This window comes from Camelus bactrianus, chromosome 23 (genome assembly GCF_048773025.1).
Source record: "Camelus bactrianus isolate YW-2024 breed Bactrian camel chromosome 23, ASM4877302v1, whole genome shotgun sequence".
Taxonomy (NCBI): Eukaryota; Metazoa; Chordata; class Mammalia; order Artiodactyla; family Camelidae; genus Camelus; species Camelus bactrianus.
In genome coordinates, this window is record NC_133561.1 from 23,344,465 (window position 1) to 23,363,841 (window position 19,377).

The 19,377-nt window shown below is 37.0% G+C and overlaps 1 protein-coding gene across 2 annotated transcripts in view; it reads left to right on the forward strand.

Moving 5' to 3' along the window:
* Positions 1-19,377, forward strand: part of PLA2G4A (phospholipase A2 group IVA) — a 185,136-nt gene that overhangs the window by 96,064 nt on the left and 69,695 nt on the right. For both annotated transcript variants that reach the window (XM_074351811.1, XM_074351810.1), the window contains exon 3: positions 4,047-4,128. In XM_074351811.1, coding sequence (XP_074207912.1) covers positions 4,047-4,128 — 82 coding nt within the window. The remainder of the gene's footprint in view (positions 1-4,046; positions 4,129-19,377) is intronic.

Below are 19,377 nucleotides of genomic sequence, written 5' to 3' on the forward strand. Positions count from 1 at the left end.
AATAAACGTTTGACATGTGAATACATTGGCAACAATTTCAAAATTGTGTTAAATACTAGATGAGGATTGCTAATCACTTTTATCTCACAAGGGAGTTTTTAGGCATTTGAAAACCCATGTGGTATTGAAAGTACTAGGATATGGAAAAAGAGCATGGATGATTTGGGGAGGATGTGCTATTATTTGTAATAATCATTATTAAGAAGTTACCTTTAGTGGAGAGAGCTAATCCCTAAATTGGGTTTTCAAGAGCATTTACTTATTCTCTTTCAGGCTCAGATATCATTTGCCTAGATATAGATATATATATATATATATATATATATATATATATATATATATATATATATATATATATATATATATATATATTTGCATATGAGTATTTAGTTGTTCCAGCATCATTTTTTGAAAGACTGTCTTTTTTCCATAATTTTGCCTTAGCTCCTTTCAAAGCTCTTTTGTCAACACACAGAGACTATTTGTGTGTTGGTTTATTTCTGGCCTTTCTATTCTGCTCCATTGATCTATTTGTGTGTTCTTTCATCAATACCACACTGTTTTGATTACTGTAGCATTATAGTAATTATAGTAAGTCTTGAAGTAAGGTAGCATCAATCCTCCAACTTTGCTCTTCTCCTTCAGTATTATTTTGGCTCTCCTGGGGTCTTTTGCCTTTCCATATAAACTTTAGAATCAGTTTGTTGATATCTACAAAATAGCTTGCTGGGATTTTGATTGGGATAAGCTTGAATCAATAGATCAAGATGGACAAAACTGATTTCTTGAAAATATTCATTCTTCTATCCATGAACATGGAATATTCTCTGTGTATTTAGTTCTTCACTGTTCTCATTCATCAGAGTTTTGTAGTTTTCTTTATATAGACTTTGCACTTTTTTTTTTCACATTTATACCTAAGTATCTCATTTTGGGGGGAGGGTGCTTGTGGTATTATGTTTTAACTTCAAATTCCACTTGTTCATTGTTGATGTATAGAAAAGATACTGAATTTTGCATGTTAACCTTATATCTTAAAACCTTGCTATAATTGCTTCTTAATTCCAGGAGTTTTAAAAATCAATTCTGTTGGGTTTTCTACATAGTCATGTCTTCTGTGATCAAAGACAGTTTTATTTCCTCCTTCACAATCTGTACATCTTTTATTTCCTTTGTGTGTGTTATTGCATTAGTTAGGACATCCAGTACAAGGTTGAAAGGAGGGTGAGAGGGGACATCCTTGTCTTGATCTTTGCAGGAAAGCTTCCAGTTTCACACCATTAAGTATGATATTGGCTGTAGAATTTTTATACATGTTTTTTATTGGGTTGAGGAAGTTCTGACCTGTTTTTAGATTGCTGAGAATTTTTATCATGAATAGGTATTGAATTTTGTCAAATCCTTTTTTTTTTTTTTTTTTTTGGTATCTACTGATATGATGATGTGATTTTTCTTTTAGCCTATTGATGTGATGGATTACATTAATTAATTTTCAAATGCTGAACTACCCTTGTATACCTGGGATAAATCCCATGCGGTTGTGATTATAATTCTTTTTATACATTGTTAGATTTTATTTCCTAATAATTTGTTGAGAATTCTTACATCTATGTTTATGAGAGATATTGGTCTGCAGTTTTCTTGTAATGCCTCTGTATGGATTTGGGATCAGGGTAAAGTTGGCTTCATAGAATGAGTTAGGACCTATTCCCACTGCTTCTATCTTTAGAAGAGATTGGAGAGCACTGGTGTAATTTCTTTCTTACATATTTGGTAGCATTCACCAGTAAATCCATCTGGGCCTGGTGCTTTCTGTTTTGGAAGGTTAAGTATTGATTTGATTTTTTTATGAATATAGGCCTATTCAGATTATCTGTTTCTACTTGCATGAATTTTGGCAGATTTTGTCTTTCATGGAATTGGTCCATTTCATCTAGGTTATCAAATTGTGGGCTTAGAGTTACTTACTGTATTCCTTTGTTATCCTTTTAATGTCCATATGATCTATAATGAACTTCCCTCATACATTTATAGTATTTATAATTTGTGTTCTCTCTTTTTCTTATTTAGCCTGGATAAACATTTGTTGATTTTATTGATATTTTCAAAGAACTAACTTTTGGTTTCTTGATTTTCTCTATTGATTTTCCATTTTTAATTTTATTCACTCTGATTTTTACCATTTTTCTTCTGCTTTCTTGGGATTTAATTTGCCCTTCTTTTTCTAGTTTCCTATAGTAGACACTCAGGTGATTGATTTTAGATCTGTCTTCTTTTCATCTCATATATATATATATATATTATTCAGTGTTATAACTTTCCCTCTAAGCACTACTTTCACTGCATTCTCCAAATTTTAGTAAGTTGTAGTTTCACTTTAATTTAGTTCCAAATATTTAAAAAGTTCTCCTGAGACGACTTCTTTGACATTGTTATCTAGAAGTGTGTTGTTTAATCTCCAAGCACTTTGTGATTTTTTTAAGCTACCATTCTGTTATTGATTTCTAGTTTAATCCCACTGTGAGAGTAGACTTTGTATTTTTGTCCCATGTGAGGTTAAGAATTACATGTATTCTCCTGTTGTTGGATTAAGTAGTCTGTAGATGTTAATTTTATCTAGTTGGTTAATGGTGTTGTTGAGTTCAACTGTGTCCTTACTGATTTTCTGCCTGCTAGATGTGTTCATTTCTGATGAGAGCAGGGAGTGGTGTTGAAATCTCCAACTATAATAGTGGATTCTCTCTGTCTTTTTTTTTTTTGGTGGGAAGGATGCATGTAATTTTTGGTTGTAGTATAAGGCAACATACTTTTTTTAAGCATTTATCGGTCCCCCCTTCATGATTAGTAACTTCATTTATGTAGAATAAAACTTCAGCTACTCAGAGCTCTTCTGAACATATAAGGTATTTTCCTTTGACATTAAACTTGAATGAGAATTATCTTAAAAGATTTTATATGCTTCTGTGCCTTTTTAAACAAGGTTGTCCATCATTCATAACTTCATCTATTCTTGATACTGTGTAATAAATCTAAACATAAATTGATTAAGTGATATCTTCAGAAACTGTTGAATGCTGTATAACTTTTGATCCTATATCCGACTACTGCTGGTCCTTATGAGTCTGTTTTTTGCAATTTTGCTGCCTCCTTGCTTTTAGACTGTCATTCTAATTCTCAGTATTGTCAGTATCTTAGCTTCTTTTTAATTAGTTATGGACTTCTTAACCAATTAAGCAAGTCTATTAAAATCAAGAAAGGTGGGAGCAGCTTATAAATGTGAGCCACTCCTAAGATTAAACAAAAGTGCTTGCATTTTAGATAAAGACTTTGTAGTTTTTTCAGTTTCTCAGAGAACTTTATGAATTCCTGCTTTCCCGTTCTGTTTTGGTGGGTAGAGTTGTTGGTTAACCACCTTCTAGGTAGGTGAAGTGATTAATAAAGTCTTCTACCTGTTAATATTTGTTACGTGCATGCACTATTAGGCTAATAGAAATGTTTAACATTGCCATATATGGTTTATAACAAATGCATTAAAATGAATAGATGCAGTTTGCTGGTTATTGGTCCAAAGGACCTTGAAAACTGCTCTGGAAATGTTATACCAGAAAAGTCTTTCACTGAACAGTGACAATAAAAACAAACAAATTTAGGTAATGCAAACATCTTGCTCTGACTTTGCCTTTCTAAGCCAGGGCTTTCTTATCATCTAGTACAAAGCCTGATTGTACTCCTAGGAAGCCTCCAGTCCTGATTTACATTTTTTTCCCAAGGGCTTGGTAAACCCTGCAAAGTAGGGACTGCAAAGAAGTCCTAACAGTCAAGCTGTAGTGACATTTTAAAGCATGATCTAAACTTCTCAATAATTCCGTGCGGGAGAGAGGAAAGGGTCAAAAACGGAAAAGCCTCAGGATCAGAGGATGTTTCTGGTATGCATGTTCCTTTGAACTGGAATCTTTTTTATTCGTCTCAAGGAAACAATGGGAACAATTTGCTGGGATGCTATATTACAAGCTTATTTTAAATTTATTATCTTTTTTCTCCCCCAGGTGGAGCACCATTACTCCCACAAGTTCACGGTAGTGGTGTTGCGTGCCACCAAAGTCACAAAGGGAGCCTTCGGTGACATGCGTAAGTACCTTTATTTGCTTTTCTGCTGAAAATACGTAATTATGATTCACTCTTTAATTGCTTGATTCCCTGGCCAAGCCAGGGGCTGTCCCTTCCTCAGATGGGGTAATCTTTGACTACATCTTCGGTAACATTTACGCTCTTTCATCTGTTGGAACAGCGTTTCACCTTGACTGTACGTTAATTGAGAGTACTTGGGGTCAGAGAACATGACTATCTTATGACACACAGATCTTTGAATTTCAGACATTTTATTTAATTCTCTTCTGGAAAGAGGACTGAGTCAAGTCTTCAGACTAGCTGCCTCTGTGAGGTGTTGTGCCTATAGGATTTTTTAAAAATGTAGTTCCTCCAGTTCTTATACCTTTAAGTGTGTTTAGTATATATGGAAGTAGCTATAGAAACTGGTGTTGAAGTGATGTGAACCACACCCTCAGGGTAAGGTTGAATTACCTTGTTGACAGTATCCTTCCCTTATGTTTTAGAATGCGGTATTCCTACCAGTGGGTAAAGGAGGTGGGAAGGGATAAACCGGGAATTCGAAATTTGCACCTCTTGGAAAGTGATGGAGATGTTAGGTATTATGATTGTGGTGGTGGTTTCATAGGTATAGACATCTATCAAAATTCATCAAATTGTACATCTGAAATATGAGCAGTTTACTGTACAGAAATTATACCACAATAAAGTTGTTTAAATTTTTTTTTTAATAAAATAAAATTTGGCATTCCTGGTTAATATCACCATTCAACTGGCGGTCATAGAGGTGGAAATATGAGGAAGGATGATACGTATTATGGTGATGAATTGGGCAGAGTTGTAGATGATTGCTAAAACGTGGGAATGGCAATTTACCCACCAGGGACAGGTTTTGGGGAAGGAATGAAGATTGCAGTTTATCAGTCTGGAAAACAAGGATGTCTTCCTGCTGAAATGACATTTAAACTGGTGCTTAAAGGAAGAGAATTTTGATGCTGAGAGCAGGGAGAGTCCCAGGTGTGTTTAAAGGCCAGAGAAGAGCAGAGGGCTTGTGAGGAACTAGAAGGTTCTGTGCTGTTAGAGACACACAGCAAAGATGAAGGAGGAAAAGCAACAATGAAACAAGATCAGACTGAGATTTTTCAGAAATAAAGTGGAAAGAATTTGATGGCTTTTGGGTCACAAGTCACACAGTTGGCTCTTCATCTTAAAAAGTTTGCTCTGGCCAGAGTATGTTAAATATATTGGAGGTGAATGTGGAATATGCTTTTCGTTTTTAAGAATAGGAGGGACTTGAGCTTGTTGAAATCACAATGAAAATGGGCCAAAAGAGAAAGGTTAGATTCTAAGGAATGAAGAATTTGAGCTCTGGGTTCAAGCCTTTGGGGAATCAAGAAGGGTGTCCAGAAGTTGGTAAAGTTGGAAGGAAGGAGGGGACCAGGAGGTGGAATCCAACAGCAAGAGTTTGGATGAGCAGCGCTTTTTAGAAGGGGACAGTTTCCTCAGATCAAGTCTGGCCCCTCGGTTTATGTTCTGAATGTTACCTCACACTTCAGTCTACCCCATTTAATCACTCCTTTGCCAATGCTTTTCTGAAGTTATTATTCTTATTTTTCTTTTTATAATTCTTTGGATTTTCATCAATTAAATGAGAGTTCACTGGAAGAAAGCTTTCTACAAAAGAGACACCACATCAGAAGCCATATGTAAAAACAGGCATCCCTCTGTGATCTTGAGAAAAGCACAGGCTTTTCTGTTAGAAAAGCTGTTCTTAATTCTCCTAAAGGCTATGTCAGTGACTCGCCAGCCATGCAAGTCACTGACCTAACTTGACTTTTAAAAATATGGTTCTCTTTTATACCATGTAGAAGCAACCTTTTCTATCAGTGCAAAGCTCTATCTTACAGACAGTGGCTGTTAGTATGCTTAAGATGAGTCTGACAGCAGCCCAGATTCTATTCTCTGAGTCTACTTCCACTGGTGTGGATCTGACTTTTTAGCTTCTTTCGCCATAGGCCCCAGGCATTCTGGCCGAGGTTGTTTTTTGTAATTAGGACGGGGGAGAGAGTAATGCTGCAAGTTGCTGTGAGGTGAGCTGGTGATGGGCTGGTGACACAGGTTGGTAAAAGAATTTACCAAAGGCAAAGGGCGAGAACAGGAATGGAGTTTATTAGGGTGCACTGTGCATGGACAGCAGCAGGCCACGTGGACGAGAGGGGCCTGTGTGAGCCCCGGGGGCCGGTTGCTGAGGTTTTTTATAAGGTCAGGTCACAAAGTGCCTGACTGGTTTGTGCACAAGTCTCTGGTTGTAGGTGAGGTAAGAGGTTTGGGGTCTGTGAAGGGCGGTGGGGTTTATGACTCTGATAAGGTGGGGAGCCAGCCTCAGCTATTGTGAGATTAGGCATTGCCTAGGGCTGTTAGTTTGTTACGGCAAACATGCCCAGCAAAGAATGTACTTTATCTGTTGAGGGATCACAGGCAGACATCTGAGAGCCCAGGAATGGGGGTCCTTGGACTTTGAAGGACATCAGTTGGCCCCACACAAGTGTCATTTTAAACCTAGTTGATTGACATTGATAATATCACTTTAAAAAGAACATGACATATGCATCTCATGAAACAGGGAACAGGTACATCTTGGATTCCCACAGTGTACATATGCAACATGGGTTAAACCCTTGATTTCTAAAAAGCTTCAAAACATGGAGCTATAGGGGGAAAAAAAAACAGCTTCCTTTTTAAAGTAAAGGACCCATGGAAGGAATTGTCACTGGTGATTAAATGCTATCAGAGAAAGGATAGTGTGACATTCTGTTAACATTTTTATTCAGCACTTGTGATTTGATTTTTATTTCACTTGAGTTATCTTTTGGGGGAGAGGATTATTTCATTGACAAGTTTGCAGGAAATCAGGAAGCCATGAAAAGAGAGCGTCTCAGAGAAATGGATTCAATAATAAGGTTCGTGTGAAAGAGCAGAGGGACTATTACAGAGCCAAATAACTTATTTTTTAAAAATTGTAAGAGAGGAGAGTGGGTATAGCTAAGGGTAGAGCACATGCTTAGTATGCACGAGATGCTAGGTTCAATCCTCCAGTACCTCCATTAAAAACAGAATAAAAAAAGTAGGAGGTGATAGTGAGAAGAACTATAGGCATTAGTGAATATTTTTCCACGAGGAGTTTTGGTGATATTACTTGATGAGCTTGATCTATGCAAATTAACCAAGAAAGCTGAATTTGGGATGTTCAAAATTCTTTGAAGATAGATAAGGATAGACCTATAAAAAATGTACTAACATCTGCAAAAACTACACCTTCTTCTATTGCTTATAGTGTCTATATTTATTTAAAAAGGCAAATTTCCATGAAGTTTTACATGTTGGTAAAAAATGACAAATTACTATTGGGTTTTTCTGCTTTACCTGTGTGTGTACATGGGGGCTTTCTCAAGGGTGCCACACAAATCAAATAGTTGACATTTGATAAAATACCTGTATCTGTGGTGTTTTGATTTTTTTTTAAAATCTAATATTATTTTTTATTTTTTCTCTTGATAAATCATCCTATTCCAGCAAGTTTCGTTTACAGATGCCATAGTGCACTCCTAAAATACCAACATAAAATGAGCCGCACCCCATAAACTATCTTTAGAGGAGTCAGAGCTGACATTTTAATCATAACATCTCACTCATTTCCTTGTTTTCGCCTCAGAGCCCTGGGCCAGCTGAAAACAAAACAGCCCCTTCCCAGACATGGTTGCTAATCTCAGTATGTTCAAATGTAGCATTAATACCCCGAGCCCCAGTGCCAGCCCTTCCCTGCATTCTTATGTTAACGTTATTTGAATAGGTAGTTTGAAGTTCAAATTTGCACCTGACTCACCATAGGCTTATTTTAAAAGTAAGTAGTTTGCATTAATTTGACGATATTGACATATCCCCGGGAGTCATTTGTGCCAGGTACTAAGTGTTGGGTGGATGTATATTAAACTCTGGATTTTGTATCGTTTCTTTCCTCGTGTACCAGAAGTTTGTATCTGCGGACTGTAGTGACAGTATAATTTCAGTTGGCAATACAGTTTTCTTTGTTGCGTGTATGAAATAAAACACACATCCCTGGCCACAAACCTCATTTTATAACCAAATGAGAAAGCTGGCACAAATGCTGTAGCTACCTCACTGAATTTCTGCTTCTTTTAAAAAGCGTTGAGGAACGCACAGATCATGTATGATAACAGAAGCTCGTCTCAGAATTCAGAACTAGATTACGTTTCATTCCCTAAGATGAAATCAGATAATGAATACCAGAGTATTTTTAAAAATGATAAAATACCGTACTAATGTTAGATATTTTTAATATCCTAATTGTTCTGATGTACTGAAGATTCTTGTCTGGTCTCATTGGACACAGCTCTTTCTCCTTACAGAATCAGCATCATAAACATTAGGGCATCTAAGGACAGTCCTAAGACTGCAGAAGGATCTCCTTTCCTTAAATTAAGCATTCAGCAGACAGCAGAGCTTAGTGCCAACATTTAAACTTTATGAAAAAAAATATACTTGGGAGAATTGTGAACTCATTGTATTTTTTTTTAATTTGCTTTCTTTTTTATTGAAGTATAGTCAGTTTACAATGTTGTGTCAATTTCTGGTGTGCAGCATAATGTTTCAGTCATACATACACATATATTCCTTTTCACATTCTTTTTCATTATGGTTACTACAATATAGCTCCCTGTGCTATACAGAAGCAGCTGCTTGTTTATCTATTTTATATATAGTAGTATCTGCTAATCTCCAACTCCCAATTTATGCTTTCCCACCCGCTTTATCCCTGGTAACCATAAGTTTGTTCTCTAAGTGAGTCTGTTTCTGTTTTGTAAATAAATGAACTCATTGTATTAAACCCATTTTATAAGCTCGTATTGCTTAATATTTTTTCAAGGACCCCAAGCTTTCATTTTTCATAATGTCTTTGTCTGTGAGTAAATGATTCTATTTCAGATAAACTCATAGCAAGATCTCAATCAAGTTCCTGATTTTTAAACTGCGGATTCGAGGCTGACCTTATCTCTCCAGACAGTGCTTCTCAAATTTAAGTGTCGATGTGAATCTCCGGGAAATTTTTTCCAAAAGGCACATTCTGATTCAGTAGGTCTGGGAAATAGATCCTGCGTTTCCAACATACAAGTGATACAGACATTGCCAAACCATGAATATTCTGGGAGATAAGGTCCTAGGCAATTTCTTCTATTTTTTGCTTGCTTATCGTGAGTCTACAGAGCTTAAAAACTCAGGGGGAAAAAAAAAACTTTAAATATTCCACAATGGATTTCTAATGTTTTTTGGTTTCAGCTGATTTTACTTTTTTAAATGAAATAACTATGAAGGACCTTAATACTTTTTACTTTTTTAATTCCTATAAAGAATTAATTACATGACTCAATATAGTATCCCTGAGAAGAATGATAGAAATAAACACAAACGCCTTAAACCTATACCACAATTACACTATGAAATTCTGAAATTTGTTTATACTGTAATTATGATCATATTAGATTGAAAACAGCGAACTCTGAAAGGTCAGCACAGAGTGCATGCATAAGGCAAAATGATCAAATGTATGGAAAGTACTATATATGCACACAATATATAGTATACTTTCCCCTCATATACGTACTCTTTCTCTCATACACATAAAGATAGCCTCCACAAATATGTTAATATGGTTTAATGCTCCCTCAACTTACTGATTTGTGATTTTGTTATATTTAGGTCATATCTAAGCACCCAGGCAGGTACTCTGCTCTGAGGACTCTGCCCTTAATTACTACAGCACTGTGAAATACTGTTTTCCTCTCCTCTGCAGAGAGCTTTGGTTGAGATGGGGCACACCATTGGTGACTGTAAGGTGTGCTGACTGCATGGTTTGGGTGAATGCTTCTTAATTACTGAGAACATAGCTGTTCTCTACAAAGAAAATTTAAATTGTCATCCTTCACATATTGTCAGAGAATATAAGTACAAAACTGGGGTGATTCAGAGTGGAAGACTTTTTAAATGTTCTAGACTGCTTGACTTCTTGTGGGGATTCATGAAGAACTTTGGGTTTGTACTCCCTGGTGATCTTGGGGAAAGAAGAAACACACCACAACCTCACTTCTGCCTTCAGGGCAGATGTGGGGTCAAGGATGAATCAGTGGCAGTACTGACGTGGGACTTGTGACACGAGGGAAGCCGGGGGGGGGAGCATCCGTTAAGATGATTGGAACGAAACATGAAAGTTCCTTTACAAGTTGATTCTTACCACCTATTCCTGTGTAAACTAACCATCAAGTGCTAAAGGTTTACAAGTGTTCAGTTCTTTTTGAATCAGGCTCTGTTGCTTCTTATGCCTTTGCACTCCTATGGAGCAGTTACTCAGAGATCTCACACATCACCGTGCAGTGAAATGGGTATTCTCCACATCACTCAGCACCGCGAAATCTCACCTTACATGATTTTTCTAGATTGCATTAATTTTGATTCCAAGCTCCCCACCACACTCACTAGAACAGGTTGGGTGTGTGTGGGTGATCTCCCCCTCTCCGAGGTCCTACAGGTATTCCAGGTACTTAGAGTTGCCTGTAACTTAGGAGTAGGGTCTGCTCTGAGCCTTGGTGGTTGCCTTCATTGGCATCAAACCTTCTGCTAAATGTTGTTTTCATAGGTGCTGGCTTTCCACTTTTGGCAGGCACTGGAACACTTTTCAGAGTAGCCTTCCCAGTAATCACGTGCCACACCAGAGGGACCCCACCCCTGTGCACAGGTTCTTGGAGTCCAGATTTCATGGCCACCCTGTAGTCATCACACCATGCACAGTGCACAAGGAGCTTGACTTTCCAGCACTTGAGGAAACTTAAGAAAATCCAAACACATTTGAGTTTTAGGAGAGGTAGACCTCTTTCCTCCAATCTTGTGTCTCCAAAGCAGCAGTCTCTATCCCTTGATGTCTGGGACCACCCAGAGGATTAAGCCTCTTTAAGGGACATGATTCTCGACACAAAGTGTTAAAAGTTCCCTGGGAAAGGAGCTTAGAAATCATCCTTCCTATTGGTAAATGTTGGGGTAAGAGGCATGGTGCTGGATCTGTATGTAGTGAAACATCATTTATTTAATCATTTGAGAATTCTTGTCAGCAGCAAGAGCAAAGTAGAAATTACTATGAAAATACATTATCCTCTGTGACCACTGTTCCTGAATTCTGCAGTGATCAGAATCTCCAGGGAGGAAGCAGAATATATTTATTAAAAAGCATGGTTTCCAGAGAGAAAATATTACTTACTGGCCCTGTGTCCTTGTGCAAGTTTCCTTCCTTTGTCTACTTTTTCTGATCCTAGAGATGCTGGGAGAATTCAATGAGCTGACATTTGTGAAGCACGTACATTCATTGATGCCTAGTAAGTGCTCAATGAATATGATTACTATTGTTAAAATTATTCCAGATATCAACAGAAGACATTTATTTCTTAAATATAATCTTTATCTGAGCCAAAGAATTTTCTTTTTGAGTAGTTTGTGCACTGAGATAATTTTCAGTTTTTCATCTTGGAGCAAAAAAATTCCATTCTGATTTTCTGTGTTGAGCAAGTTATTAGATCCTTTTTTTTTTTTTTTCTTCCAGCTTGAGAGAAACAAATGGTGGAATAGTACTTCCATTGTCTTTTAGATATTCTGGGACACAGTCTTTGCTCCCCTGACAGCTTCCCAGACCTCTGTTTAAAACTTATCACATGTGCTTATAAGATTGGGACCTGTGTCTCACTCAATTTTTAGAAAATAGTTGCTTAGTAGATCAGTAGCATAGTAGTCTGGCCTAGTAGTAAGATCCCAGAGAATTTTGGGTGAATGAATAGAACACATGAATATGTGTAACTGTACCTTTCTTTTTGGGTGTTGCTGTCTTTTTTGCCTCACTAGGGAGAGAGTATTTAAAAAATAATTTTATTCTCCATTTTTTGTAGGTTATAAGTAAGTCTGTTATTTCTATCCATAACTATCTAGAATTTTCATGGGTTTCAAACTTTATAACATCTTTGGATTAATTTAAAACATAAATTCTTGAATTAATTATGGAGTTACGAATAGTATTTTTTATAACTGGCATTGCTGTTGGCTTATAACCGCGTGCTACCCTTAAGTATATCTTTTCCAAATCAAACATTTCCCTAGTGCCGGCCCTTAAGTTATGATTGGACATGAATTTTGGTTTACTAAATATTTTCGGAATGTTTTTGAGTATCCACCCATGATTCTAAAAATTCTGAAATGATTTCCCAGTGGGCTTTTTTATATAAAATAATTTCAAGATGAGTAAAATGTTCCAGAACACATGTCTCACTCTCATCTCTTATCTTATATTCTCTACGTGGTAGGGAAATAGAACGTGTTAGGAAGGCACCCCTGCTCCTCACTCATTTAGAATGTCATGCAGTTTCTTGTCACATGGTTTTATGAGTAAAGTTAGCCCTTTTCCTTCCTATTTAAATTTCAGTAGAATTTTTTGTTTGTTGATATGTATATATTTGTGGTATTTTAGGTCTGATGAATATAGTGAATGATACTGTCTTACATTTGGTTAACATTAATTGATGCTTGGGTCGATTTTCACCACATTTATTCAGTAAGATAAATGGAGCTATATTCCAGTGGCACATTTGGCAGCAATACTTTTGTGAGATAATGAAAGTTGGTTCCTGTCTAAGGGAAGAGAACATTACGGGTACCAACAGGGACACAATCCATGTGTTCTTTTTAGTTTTTCGAGACCTATTAGTGACGGAGCCTATTCAGTTAGTTCTGTACTATCTCTTATACTTCAGCTTCTTCATCTTAAAATACTGCTTATATTTTTCATACATATTATATATATGTTAACATGTGAGTGTTCTACCAAATGAAAGAAAAACCTTAATTTTAAAAACTTTTTTAAAGCTGAGTGATATGCCACCTTCTTTTCATATGTTACTTAATTTCTCTTTGCCAGAAATAATACACCACTTCTGTATTAACAGGTGGGATTAATATCTAATGGAATTAAATAAAAAAAAACAGGTTAAATGTTTCTGAAATTTCCAAAGAAAAGTATGCTCTTAAAGTTTGTATTTCAAAGAGAATAACTCTGCTGCTCTAAAAGTTTCAGCATTTATGTGAAAACATCTATCAGAGATGTTCCTTTTAGTATTTAATATTTTAAAATTTTTTCTTAAAAAATAAAATTACTGGACGTAAAGCTTGAAATGACTAGTTCAGCTTCGAGGTATAGTCAGAGGGGGTCTGTAAATTTTCCTGGCACTTTGGAAGCACTTTTCCATTCTCACTGCTCACTGATACTGATGTATCAGTGTATTTTTTATGAAATATTTTAGATAAGATTCTAGACAGAATTATTTTAAGTTTCTGTACAAGGATAATCCAGATCTCCAGATACAGAATGAAATAACGATTTTGAAACTTTAACTTGGAAAAGAAATGTTAAAGAAATATAACCAGAGGGGAGGGTATAGCTCAGTGGTAGAGCGTCTGCCTAACATGCACGGGCATCCCCAGTACCTCCATTAAAAAAATAAATAAATATAATCTAATTACCTCCCTCCTCAAACAAAAACAAAAACAAAAACAATTACCAAAAAATGACCATTGCAAAAAAAAAAAAAAGAAATTCTAGCATCTGCAAATTCAGTGACTTAAAAAAACAAAACAGAAAAAGAAATATAACCCAGTGCTTATCCTAGCAAAGTTCCCTTGTTAACATCATCACTAAATGCCGAGCATTTGCTCTGTACTTAGTACATATTCAGTGCCTTGAAGAAGGACAAAAGAAATGAACACGATACTGACGGTAGATAACTTTACTGAGTTCCTGTTTCATACCAGAGAGGAAGCAAGCTTTCCTGGTTAGGGTGGAACTGGCTTGCTTAGATTCGAATCTCCCTTCCACTATTTGTGAACTGTGTGAATTTGGGTAAGTTACTTAGCTTTCTTAGGTCTCCATTTCCTCCACTGTTACATGGGGCTAGTAATTACACATTTCTCCTGGATTTTTTAATGAGGATTAAATGAGATTATGTAGTGCTTAGAAAAGTGCTTGATGCATAATGTGCACAATATGTAAACAGAAATGCTAAGCAGAGTTCTTAAGACTTTATATTATACCTCATTTCCTCTCTTTCAGTAACACTATGAGATACGTGCTGTTTTTATTTTAATTTTAGAGTCAGAAATTTATTTAAGGACATTAAGTAAAGAGTCCGAAATCATGCCTCGGTTATGTTTTGGGGCTAGAGCGCAAGCCTATCTCATTCTGCTGCCTGTTTTGAGCAACTTACGGTCTAGCTGGGAAGATGAAATGGGTATAAATAACCGTCTGGAAAAATCAGCCCAAGAGAGTGTGTGCTCAGTAGTTGTGTGCTTAGATTATACAGTGTTACTGATTTTAAAAAAGTGTTGACAATAAACTCCTGAGAAGATGGGTTGAAAGGAGACTGAGATGTATTTTATAACTCAAGAAGAGTTTTAATGTATGGAATGCATGTGGGAATTTTCAGTTTGGGAAAAAAATATAAGATTTTTAAAAATGGGATTGACATAGCATGTCTAATATACATTATTTAGGGAATTTGGCTATTTTTTAGTGGTTTATCCTAGTGAATAACTCTCAGGTAACAAGGGTAATGCCTTGCTTTAGTACAGTGGTTCTAAACTGGGGGTCAGTTTTGGCCCCGAGGCACATTGAGAAATATCTGGAGACATTTTTGGTTGTCACAGTTGGGGGATCCTACTGGCATCTAGGGGACAGAGGTCAGGGACTGTGCCCCAGAGCAAAGGATTATCTAACCCCAAATGTCAATCATGTCAAGGTTGAGAACTCCTGTTTTAATGAAAAAGAATTATTCTTGCATAGAACAGAGTAGACTCCATATACATAGCTAAAACCATATAGCTAAAATTAGTAATGTAAATAAATTAATGTTTTATAATACTATATAAGAACTTCTGAAGAATTACTCTTTCTCTCCAAACTAAAGGGATTCTAAGAAACATCTCTAGATTATAAATCTTTAAAACGTTCCAAGCAGAAATATGGTAACAAAAACATTTTTGTTTCCTAACAAAAAAATATCTTAAGAGATTTAAGTAAAAGAGCAAGGCAGGCAACAACAAAACTTTGTTCTGTTTTAGATCTACGTTTAGCTTTCTTTGGGTTGTTTTCCATGTATCCTTCTCTGTTCTCTTGTGAATATCAGTGTTCTTTACAAAAGTCATTTTTACTATATGCGGATGGCAGGCCGCTTCATTAATGTAGTAAGTCCATTGTTATTACAAAATGTACCAAGTCAGTTGTGAGCAGACGTTACTGGGCTTTCTTCCTGATATCCACTCGGCTGATGGTACATTCTGACAGTTTCATGTCCATTTGCAAAAGGAAACGTGACGCTAAGAAAACACCCTGAGAGATCTGAGACTGTGAGAAAAAGGAAGATGAAAAATAGGAGGCGTTCAAACTGGGGACTCTGCCTGAGAAACGGTTCCCAAAATAGTGTTAGTAAAACTGCTTCATAACTTCACATGAGGAAAAGGCACTCTGAGTATTTGAGTTCCTAGACAATGCTGCCTTGGTTGTAAGGGTTTTGCTTTTCCCTCGCCAATATACACAGAATCACTGCCAAAGTTCTGTTTTACTAAACCACAGTGAATTCTACGCTAACTTTTTCAGCTTCTGCACTTCCAGAAATTTGCAGGGACTGCCCTTCAGCATCTAATGTCATAACAATTTCAGTTTTGAGCCCATTCTAGAGGGAGCAGGGGTTGCAACCTATAAACAAATCCCTTAGTATTTTACCTTATTCCTTAGAATGATTAAGGAAGGGAAGCTGAAATTTGAAGATTTGCTTATCTATTTATTTTTGCATTTAGTACTTAGAAATAAAGGTTAAATACAAATGCACTTGGGAAAAATAACTGACATTGATATATTAAATGACTGTCACTTATATTTGTATATTAAAATACAAATAAGTGGGGTGGAGCAATACACCAGGAAGATTGAGACATACCCCCCAAGAGTAAAAATAAGTTAGAGAGGGGAGACTGTTGTATCTACGATAAAACTCACCTCTTCTACAGTGTTGCTCAGGGCTAATCCATCAGCCATTACATCAGTAATATCATGTCCCTATAATGTTTCAGACTCTGTGCTAGACTCCTGGACACAGTAGTGAGCAGGAAGGCTGTGGTTCCTGCCATCATGAAGGCAGGCAAAAAGAGGCAAAAAGAGGTTAGAGTTATCAGTGTTGATAAATTTGAAAGAATAAGAAATTCGGCTTCAGAAAGACTAGGTTAAACTCCTCTGTCTCAATGACCTTGATCAACTTACTAAATGCCTCTGAGTCTCAGTGCCCTCACTTTCCATGGTGAGGAGAATAATACCTAAATCAGCAAGTTGAAGCTCTACATAGAATTTTTTTTATTTTAAGTATAATTCTAGGAGACATGATATGCATTAGCCAGTTTAACCTGATAGGAAAATAGAACAACTAGTTGACTTATGAACTAGATAAGGGAAGAGTAGTGAGAACATCTCATTCCACTCATCCTGTAAGTGTACAGTCTTTGGACCCTTATCTTGCGTAGCCTTAGGACAAGGACAACGACTTAAATAACGTTCAGTTATTAGTTAGTAACATTTAGTCATCAAATAAATGCCATGTGAGAACATAGTGATATGCACAAGTGAAAGAGAAGCAATGTTCTCTGAGACAGAACAGAGGCTTCTGCCATCAGTCTGTGTGAAGTGTTTGAAATGTGTGGATTCCAGAGATGCTCTGTGGAGCTAAATGTTGACTTGCAAGAGTGATGTTCCCATGCATGGTGGAGGAGGGTCACTGACTGGAAGGAAACTGGGGGTCCGGTAGTGGTGGTGGGGGTGGAGGAAGCTTGTAGGCCTCTCTCAGCTCCCTTCATAGGCAGTGAAGGTCAAAAGTGTGTTTCACAAGGATGACTGTGGCAGCATTATGGAGAGTGGCTTAATTGCAGAAAAATTATCAACTACAAGATTATGTGAATAGTCCAGGTAGCTTAGTTGACCTGGGGCAGTGATATTTTGAGAGGATCTGAGCAGCCAGATGTGAGAGGCATGTTAGAGGCGAAACAGATAATGTTGGAGACAAGCTGTAAGAAGAGAATGACTTTCAAATTTCTAGCTAGAAATGATGGTACCATGAAATAAAACAAGAAAGTTAGGAAAAAGAATAAGTTTTTACTTCAGTTTTTTGGTTCTGTTTTGCTTTTTCTTTCATCCTGCATTTAGGGAAAGAAATTCAAAATGTATTACTCAGTAGTAGATTATATATGGACACATAATCAAGAATCTTCTATTTGTTGTTTGTACCACCTCCTCCTTGTGGCCTTGAGGAAATGAAGGAATGCCTGATGGCTGCCATCGAAACCTGAAGGTGACTGGCTTCAAAGGATCTGAGAATAATTATACTGTAGGACTGATGCGTGCTGTGTGACTTGAAGGGTACACATTGAGGGTTCTTTTTTTTTTAATTGCAGTATAGTCAATTACAATATATCAGTTTCTGGTATACAGCATAATGTCCCAGATATATGTATATATATATGTTTGGTTTTTTTTAATGGAGGTACTGGGGACTTAACCCAGGACCTCATGCATGCTAGGCAGACATTCTACCACTTGAGCTATACCCTTCCCTTTGGGTTGGGTGTAAATACATAAGAACTCTCTGAGAGGAGGTGGAATCATTTGAAATTGAGAGATGAGTATATAGAAACTTTTTCTTCTAAGACATGAGGGAAGAATTAAGTATGAATAAAGTACCATTTTAAATTATAATTATAACTAAGTATTTTTGAAATATGAGGTACAGGGAGGGGAAATTGGAAGAGGGCGTTTGATCCTCTTCTTTTGCTTCCCCAGCACAATGTGAACCAGAGTCGCATCCTCAGACAAGGAGTAGTGAGTAGGGAAGGTGACTTGGGAAAAGCAGTGAATGTCTGAACAGTCGTGTGGAGGGTTGAAATTAAAAAGAATTGGGATTAGTAAGTGTTTGGTTAAATTAATAGCTACATAGTCACTCGACTATGCTGAAGTAGCTAATAGCAGAGCATTCATTTCTCTGAAGACCAACTTTGAAAACATAGATAAAATTAATTTTTTAAATTTGTCCAAAGGATTGAAAAGCTGCTGAGTCAACTGGAATTTGAGGGACCAGGATCTCAGAGAGAAGAGAAGTGGCTGAAGTAGACCCAGTTTTCAGCAAGCCACTTCCCCTCAGTCCAGTGTGGAATCTGGGCAGGTTTAGGGGTGATTGGCATGTGAGAAGGAGCCAAGCAGTGAAGAGGCGGGGACTCCACCAGAGCTTTGGCAATCTCAAAGGACTTGGGGACATAAGAACTGGATTTCAGAACCAAGTCAGTTGGAATCTGAGGGGCAAGATCCCTGAGAGAAGGGAAGCAGAGAGAAGCCTGAAAGTCAGTGCCTTTACCACGTTTCTGAGCCAAACTCGTGATCTGTGCAGGGCAACAGGCTACGAAGCAAATGTGGAACATGAGAAAAACAAATCAGTTACTGGCAGTCTCACAGCGCTAAGAGGAAAGTAAAATGGACATCAGAACGGCCAAATAAAAGGGGTCTAGAAAATGCCCCAGGCTCCCAGTGGAGAAGCTTCGGGTGGGAGGGAACAGAGGTAGACTGAGCCTTAGCAAAGATTTAAATCAGTTCAATTTTTGATTAAACCAAGCAGATCCATCCCATTTGCACTGCCTGCCCAAGAATAAGATGGGTAAGATGGGTCCTCCAAGGACGGAGATCTAGCTCCCCCACAATTTTTTGTAAAAAGGACTGACATCAGTCAAGAATTGCCAGGTGGACCAAAAACAAACAAACCAACCCCCCACAAAATCAAGAAAAATAAACAGTTCCAAAGTACTGGGTATGGACTTTAAAATAACTAAGATGAATACGTGCAAGAAAATAGATGGCAAGAGGAAGAATTTTACCAGGGAGCCAGATAGATAGAAAAGAAGAAAATGGAAAATTTAGAACTAAAATCTCTTGAGAGTTAAAAACTCAGTAGATGGTTTTTACTGTACTTTGGAGACAGTTGAAGAGAGTGAATTAGTGAACTGAATAGGTCAGTAGAAAATATCCTGACTGAAATACAGAGACCAAAAAGGAGATAAAATGCAGAATTAAAGCGTGAGGAA